This window comes from Oryx dammah, unplaced genomic scaffold (genome assembly GCF_014754425.2).
Source record: "Oryx dammah isolate SB20612 unplaced genomic scaffold, SCBI_Odam_1.1 HiC_scaffold_17, whole genome shotgun sequence".
NCBI classification, from domain to species: domain Eukaryota; kingdom Metazoa; phylum Chordata; class Mammalia; order Artiodactyla; family Bovidae; genus Oryx; species Oryx dammah.
Window position 1 is genome coordinate 55,391,267 of NW_024070201.1, and position 8,748 is coordinate 55,400,014.

The 8,748-nt window shown below is 42.3% G+C and overlaps 1 protein-coding gene across 1 annotated transcript; it reads left to right on the forward strand.

Annotated features, from left to right (window-relative positions):
- Window positions 1-4,491: 4,491 nt before the first annotated feature.
- On the forward strand, window positions 4,492-6,579 carry FIBIN (fin bud initiation factor homolog). The gene has a single exon (XM_040258909.1). The coding sequence runs from the start codon at window positions 4,970-4,972 to the stop codon at window positions 5,603-5,605; it is 636 nt and encodes a 211-aa protein (XP_040114843.1). The 5' UTR covers window positions 4,492-4,969; the 3' UTR covers window positions 5,606-6,579.
- The last annotated feature ends 2,169 nt before the right edge of the window (window positions 6,580-8,748 follow it).

Here is an 8,748-nt window from a genome sequence, read left to right on the forward strand (position 1 = left end):
CCCCACTTGGGGACAAATAAAAGCCCTTACTAATCGAGCTGAAAATTAGTCTCTCAACAGGGATTGCCTTGGAGTCCTGAATACATTCTCCTGGCAATGCTCAGTCTTTTGGCCTGTACCTCCCTCGACTGAGCTCGGACTAATACCTAACCCCCCTCTATTACAGGTGGTCAAATGGACAGAGAGAGGACCAATCGTTTCAACTAATGACTCATACATATGCTTTCTCCCTAGTACATTAAAGGGCCTTCACACCCTGGGGAGGAGGGAAAACTAATTAACAGCTGTTTTTGTTTTTTTTTTTTCTAGATATAAGTCTTTTATTGTATACATTGGTTTACAAATGCTTTTTTCAGAAAAACAAATAGAATGGGTAACTATTTCAGAAAAGGATATGAAGTCCTTCCCTTGTGCAGGGGCCCAGGGAAACTACGCATAAACGTCAGCCGACAAACGAGTTTTCGTCCTGCCTCCAAAAGAAGACCTTCGGACACTGCTTGGGTTATTTATTGTGAACCATGTTTACACTGCTGAAACTTTAGGGAAAGAGTTAGGGAAAGAACAAAAAACATTATGTAAAAGGTTTCTAATGAAACATTACCATGACAAAGGACTTCTTGGCTGGCTTGATGGTAGAATGGCACCCCCTCCTCTTCCTCGAATCGTCCTCGATAAACAGAGTGGGCCTAAACAAAGGGACATTTGGGCTGCGAGCACCGAAAAACTTGGAACTCGGACCAGACATTTCACAAGGACCAGTCGTGGTCATAGTAACTATTTCTATCTCTCTGCTCTGCTAAGTCACTTCAGTCGTGTCCGACTCTGTGCGACCCCATAGACAGCAACCCACCAGGCTCCCCATCCCTGGGATTCTCCAGGCAAGAACACTGGAGTGAGTTGCCATTTCCTTCTCCAGTGCATGAAAGTGAAAAGTGAAAGGGAAGTCGCTCAGTCGTGTCCCACCCTCATAATCAGTCGTATTTTATATAGGCCTATGTCCCACTTCCTTTTGTTATAGCCATAGGAAATTTACAATAAGACTTTACGTTCTATAACTCGTATTAATTGTAAACTATGTATTTGTCTTAGTTCCTCTATCTCTTTAAGAAATGATTCCCTTTTGATTCTTCGATCTCAACGTAATTTGTAGCTACCAGTAAATATCCAATGACCCTGAGAGGAAGGTCCCATGGCTGGACTAGCTTCCAGATTATTTCAATTTTGTGTTACTCTTGATTCATTTTAATCATAGTGCCTACAACTGGATACAAATTAAATTTCATTTTACAAATATAATAAAATAGGGGGAATTGTCAGGAAGCATTTAACAGGAGGCTTCCTGTGTGCTGTTTTGGATCTGTCAGGAATCCTCTGTTCCTTACTAATTCCTGAATATTCAGGAATTAAGAGGAGAGGCAAGCCTCACCCAGGTCTGAGGGATCCAGGCATTTCCTTCGTTAGTTTTTCTATACGATGATAAGTACCCTCTTCCTTCTTGTGACCCATATGGTAAAAGTGATTATTTACAACTCTCTTTCTCTTTAATATGGATCGCCTATGTTTTGTAAGTCTGGAATTATAATCTTTATCTTTGCTGAGAATAACTACAGAATATATGCCCACACCTTTGCTCCATCAGAGCTTTGGTCTTGAGTCTTGCTTTCTTTCTCTTTCTCTCTCTTTTTCAGGCTGATCCCCTGGGGCACAGAGATCCTCTGGGTTCATTTTCCTTCCTGGGCTTCTAAGACCCTCTCGACAAGGCACTCTGCGCCTTCACCCCATCAAGAGGGTGCCTGAGGCCTTCGTGAACAGAGCAAGCCCTGTGCCAGGGGCTTTATTGGCTTTCTGCGTAAACCAAGGAATATCAGCCTCTTTCTCTCTCCTTTACTTTCTTAACGGTTGACTCCGGACCACCAGATTCCGGTCCGTTAAAGGACCTCAACAGGAAAACAGTGGAAACAGCGGCAGACCTCATTTTTCTGGGCTCCAAAATCACTGCAGATGGTGACTGCAGCCATGAAATTAAAAGACGCTTGCTCCTTGGAAGGAAAGTTATGACCAACCTAGACAGCATATTAAAAAGCAGAGACATTACTTTGCCAGCAAAGGTCCATCTAGTCAAGGCTATGGTTTTTCCAGCAGTCATGTAGGGATATGAGAGTCGGACTATAAAGAAAGCTGAGTGCCAAAGAAATGATGCTTTTGAACTGTGGTGTTGGAGAAGACTCTTGAGAGTCCCTTGGACTGCAAGGAGATCCAACCAGTCCATCCTAAAGGAGATCAGTCCTGAGTGTTCATTGGAAGGACTGATGTTGAAGCTAAAACTCCAATAATTTGGCCACCTGATACAAAGAGCTGACTCATTGGAAAAGACCCTGATGCTGGGAAAGATGGAAAACAGGAAGAGAAGGGGACGACAGAGGATGAAATGGTTGGATGGCATCACTGACAGAATGGACATGAGTTTGAATAAACTAAGGGAGGTGGTGATGGACAGGAATGCCTGGCGTGCTGTGGTCCATGGGGTCACAAGAGTCAGACACAACTGAGCGACTGAACTGAACTGAAGCTTAGACTTTCAATAAATCAAGGAATTCCTTTTGCCTTTAGTCTGATTAAATTGGACTTTGAGCTACTTGCAGGAAAAAGATTCCTTCCAACTTTGTGACATGGGGTTTGTCTTTTACATGAGGAAACTGCAGGGAAAAGCAAACACTTTGTGTGTATATACATGTGAACTTTTTATTGCAGACCCTGTGTATCTGTAGCTAACTCTGTGCCTTGCACATAGTAGGGGACAAGTATAGTAAGTTCTTAAAATAGGTTTGTTTAGTTTAACTGGCTAGTAAGTCAGGGAAGAGATTGTGCAAGAAGTGAAGTAAATCAGAGTAAATTCCTCTTCCTTTTCTTGGGCAAGCCAAGAATCCATTTGAATCCATCTGCTGTCGTTTGTCAATGTGCCAAGGGAAATGGAATTAAGCAATATGGCTCTTGGGTCCAAGAGTCCAGTCTCTCAACTGGAGACGGTTGGTGTTTTCTGCTGAAACACTGAAAATAAGTCATAGTCTTTAGTTAGCATAAACACTGAGGAAATTCATTTGGTCTCTGTTTTCACGATGCCAGATATCTGGATAAAAATTAAAATGTGTGGTCAATATGCTCCTCATAATCTATACATATGAGATCACATGGATAAATATCCAGTTACTTAGCCAGACTTCTCATCGTGTAGCCAGGGTGGTTTAGGTCATTGAACGTGATAGCAGGAAGAAGGGCTTTGTGGTACTGATACCAGTGCATTATGACTTTGAGAGGAAGATAAGTATAAACACCGGCAAATCACATGAGTGTTTCAGTTACATTTCAAGGCAGAAAGAGGACATAACCATAGAAACAGGGATGCTGCCTGTCTTCCTACTCTTTCCCTGTCTTTTCCTTCACAACCCTGTTCAACATATAATCTCTCTTATTTATTTATGTTAATTTTCTTTCTGTGTTCCAGAATGTAGGGCTCCGGGAAAGCAAGGATTTCTCTTTATTTTTGCTCACTGCTCTTTCTATAGTACCTAAAATAGATTCTGGCATATGATAAATGTTCAATAAATGTGTGATGAACAAATGAGATGTCATTAAGGATAGCAATTTGCTAAGCAATTCATAAATCAAAAACTAAGATGGCTATGTGAAACAAACACTTTTTTTCCCCCTTAAATTAAAAGACCCAGTGACTTACTGAGTGCTGCCTGGTTCAACTGTAATCTTTGTGACAATAAATAATTTGTTTAATCTTCTATCCCTTGGGTTCTCTATACAGAAAATGAGGATAACAGTACTAGTCCCCTATTTTTCAAAAAACTTTTAAGTGTCCTAAAAGAGGCAATAGCTGTAAAGGTGTTAGGTTAAAGATGCAATGAGGGAGCTTAACAAGGATAGGCTTTCATGAAATTAAACAATTATCCCAGTTGTCCACTGACTTGCTAAACTGGCAAAAGTCCATTTCTCAGCTTTTGTTCCTATACATACTAGCAACCACACATTAACAGTTTTGTATATTCTTGTTTCTTCCAAAGTATTGTTATTGCACATTTTAATTAACTAACCATTTCCAAAAAAACTGCCTTTCATACATTGCAAATTTGTCTTCAAAGTCATAAACTTTTTAGTGATAAAAATAGGACATACTCACAGAATCCAATCTAACTGACACTTATTTAAAATTGTGAAGTGGCATTTCTCCAGGGTAATTACCCTTCCTCCCAATAGTTAATAGTTAAACAGCCTTTCTGTTATGGGAATTCACTTAATCCTCTTCCCATTTGTTCCTTCAGTTTAAATTCTCTTTTCCAGGGTCACCCTAACAATCCTCAAAAAGAGACCCTGTACCTTTAATAGCAGAGACCTGGTGAGAGGTTTCTTTCCAAACTTGTTCCCTGGCTTCCAAGTGACGAAACCAGCTGTAATTTGAGAGCAGAAAGATCCTCAGGATATCATTAGCCAAAGGAAAATCTCCGCATTCCCACCCAGTCCAGGAGTTGAAATCGTATCAGAGGGCAAGAGCCTTTCTCTCCAGCTACAGGCTCCATTTCCCAAGGAGCAAGCAGGACCTCGGAGAGCCAGAGTGGGGCAAAGGAGCCAGCCAGCATCCAGCCAGAACCCTGGAGGAGGGGTTCCCCATCGTGCCGGCATCCCGCCAGGAAACAGCCGGCTGAGTTCCAACCACCAGAGCGAGCGCAGGAGCTCAGAGCGAGGGTGCATCCTGGGCTGCTGGCTGCGGGGTCTGCTACCCAGGCTCTGCTGCGCAGCCACATGAAGCCAGCTGGGGAGGGGGGGTCAAGGTGCAGCGAGGCGACTGGGACTGAAGCTGACGCCGTTGCAGGGAGGCACTGACTCCCAAGGGGACCCCCTCCCCTTCCTTGCGCCTGGGCGAAAACTCTTCTCCAGGGATCCCCGGTCATCCTGAATATCCAGGATGGTGTTCCTGAAGTTTCTCTGGATGGGTTTTCTGTGCCACCTGTGTCAGGGCTATTTCGACGGTCCTCTCTACCCAGAGATGTCCAATGGGACCCTGCACCACTACTTTGTGCCGGACGGGGACTACGAGGAGAACGACGACCCCGAGAAGTGCCAACTGCTCTTCAGGGTGAGTGACCACCGGCGCTGCTCCCAGGGGGAGGGGAGCTCGGCCAGCACTCTGCTAAGCCTCACCCTGCGGGAGGAATTCACCGTGCTGGGCCGCCAGGTGGAGGACGCGGGGCGCGTGCTGGAGGGCATCAGTAAGAGCATCTCCTACGACCTTGACGGGGAGGAGAGCTATGGCAAGTACCTGCGGCGGGAGTCCCACCAGATCGGGGATGCCTACTCCAATTCGGACAAGTCCCTCACTGAGCTGGAAAGCAAGTTCAAGCAGGGCCAGGAGCAGGACAGCCGGCAAGAGAGCAGGCTCAACGAGGACTTCTTGGGGATGCTGGTCCACACCAGGTCCCTGCTGAAGGAAACGCTGGACATCTCCTTGGGGCTCAGGGACAAATATGAGCTGCTGGCACTCACCATCAGGAGCCATGGGACCCGATTAGGTCGGCTGAAGAACGATTATCTTAAAGTGTAGGTGAAGGGGCAAACTGCCCGGGAGAGGGCATCAAGTCAGTCCTCCTGGTGGAGGATGGGGGACAGAGACAGGGCTAACTTTCCCCTTATACTTATCATTTTTTATAACCTGATTTGCACTCGGAGAATGATCCTGAAAAAGGAAAAAAGGGAGAGTTGAGTGGTTTTAGTTTTGTACACTATTTATGTGATTGTTGCTGATCTGTCACCTGGAAAGGACAATTTAAAGCCATCCTCCTGTCTTTCCTAGAAGGGTTTATAAACTCTGCAGAGACACCTGCTTCAGCCACATCCAAAAGGACACAGTTTATGCAGTAAGGACTGATTAAAGTTCCCCATCCTGGAGATTAAGTGAAGATGCCCAGGGAGCTTGTGCACGGCTCATTTCAGCCTTCTCTCCTGGGCTCTGAAAGCTGTCAACATTGCCTGTTTTTCAGATGAGGTCAGAGGTGCTACTCAGCATGCCTGCCAGAGGATGGAATTTGCTTGTTTCTTCTCCTTTTCCTTCTTATTTATTAACCATGGTCTCCAAGGTTTTGTTTTTCTTTGTCTTCTTTTTTCTTTTGGATTTTGGGGGTGTTTTTTAAGAGTATTGGCTAGAAACTATATGCAAATCATCTTTTGCAGGGAGATGTCTGCGGTGCCTCTGTGGGTATGTGTTTAAGTTAAAGGAGCCACATTTAAGAAGCCTAACCTTTGTGGTGGTCGTGAACTCCTGTGATAAGCTGATTTGCCATGCCTCTCGTTGTGTGCATGTGTCATCAGCGTGGCAGTCCATTACAAAGAAGTAGGTAGATCGTCTTGACACACCTCCAAAAGCCTGTGATTTAGGTTACCAGTGTATTCTTTCTCATTTGGGGGTTTTGCTTCTGTTTGCTTATTGAAAACTTGTACTTCGAGTAGAGGGAATTCTAATTCTCATAACTCCTTCACTAAGTTTTATTATTCAGCCAATAAATATGTTCTCATATAATACTTGCTTATTTTCTAATTTATATTCATAACTTTCATATTGCAAAGAGGAGCCAATGCAAAAGGAAAGAAAGGCTGGGATTTAAGCCAGTTTACTTAGAGTATATGATAAAGCAGGCAGAGGATCGCTGCATAGTTAGCCATCTTCCCTTCCCTGGCCACCCTTACCAATCTCAAAAGGAAACAAAAAATCTAGACTGTGTCAAAACTTGATCTCTGCTGGTCTGACTAAAACTCCAATTTTCTCTAGTGTTTTTGCATAGAATTAACTGAAAAAAAAGTTTATGGTGAGGCTCAGAGCTTATACGCCCTTGGAATGCAGAAGGAGAGCTCCATTCTAAGTTGTAGGAATTACAGTAATGTTTGATAATTTTGAAGACAGGTCTACATTATTTCACTAATAATTTTAAAAGTGGAAATGCACTTAATTTCATATCATTCCCCAGCCAGTCTTCATCCTCACTTAAATATGTGCATATCTGCACACATACACACACACACACACACACACATGTGGGCACACACACACACTAAGAAATAAGTATTCATAATCTCCTTTTCAACAGGGAGTCATTCTTTCTCTCTCATGCATGGGGAATCCAGTTTTCTATTCCTGTGAAGTGTCCAATATCCTCCTATGACAATAGGGGAAACTGAGATTCAGAAGGTGACCAATCCTCAGTTAGTTCCAACAGCTCCAAGTCTCCTAGATTTAAGTATGGGATTTTCCCACAGTGCTTTTTTCAAGGATGCTGAGAAATGAGATAGAGTGATCTGAGGCCCGTGGCTTTGCATAACTATTTCATTGTTTAAAATAAAAATGAACAAAATATGGAACAATACTTCATACAATCATTTATTATTTCTTTTCATCACCCAAGGCTCTGCTTTTAACCACCAAGGGTATGTGAGAAATAGGTAAATGATTTTTTAAGAGAGTTTCAGTCTTTATTCTATGAAAGATGAGAAAAAAAGATTACAGCAGAGGCAAAAGAGATTATATTCAGTACTCAAATGATTGCAGTTTATGGTCACAACCCTTGCTACCTCAAAACCTCATATCACTCACTTCAGGGTGATCACCTTTAATCCCCAGACATATTAAATGTCATCTTCTCAATTTTCCCAGCTGTAATAGGAGGATGTTAGACTCATGACATGGATGGGAAACTGCTTTCCTCGTGATGCTAATTTCAACCAATTGTTAATAGCTACATAGAATAATAGTCCATTAAAAAGGATTTAAATAGCACAGTTGCAAAGATTGCTGTCCCCAGTTAGAGATGTCTTGCATGCATGCAAGTAGGCGAGTAGTGACCCATCTGCTACAAATTTGAAAACCTCAAAATAGAAGATGGCTGATTCTTTCCAGTGCTGACATTCTATGATTCCTACAAAACCAGAATGAAATTGTTTAACATTGACTCATCCATTCAAGGCTAGACATATAGCCAGTAATCTCACAGAGTGTTACGTAAATGACCCCAGAGGTCAAATAGAAATTTCCAGGTGGGGAGAGTAAGCCATCCTGGACTACCAACACAGACTGGCATTACAGAGAATTTCCAAATTAGGATAGGGAGCCAGCCCCACACAAATCTTCCCTCTCTGCTTCCTTGTTTTTCTTATTAAGACTTTATTACACAGTGACAGAATTTTTTTTTTAAGTAGTGGTGCCTTATTGTTTAGATCACGACATATCTTAAAAATCTGAAGAAAACTGTGTACTTTCTTTCCTGAGGAAGGTACTTATAAGAACATTCATACAATGTAGGATAGTCTTTCTTTAATAAATATTTGTTGATCACTCAATATGTGTCAGGCACTTTAGGTTGTAGGTAATGCTGAGATATTACAAAGAGTTGAGACACCATCTAACTGAAAGCTTAAAAAACCTCTTAGAGTTTTATTTGGAGTAAGAGGAATTTATTATTATTATTAAACAAAATAGCCAGCTCTTTTGGAGAACTCATTTTAGCATTATTGGTTAGGGCCTGTGCTAAGAACTTTGCTTGGGTACTCCCTTAATTCTGATAACAAACTGTATGAGAAAAATATTAAATGAAAGGAATTAATATATGCCAAGAGCATAGTACCTGACACAGAGTGAATCCTCAGTAAATGCTAGTTGCTGCTATTACACTGTTTATTATTCTTATTATTATAACTGAA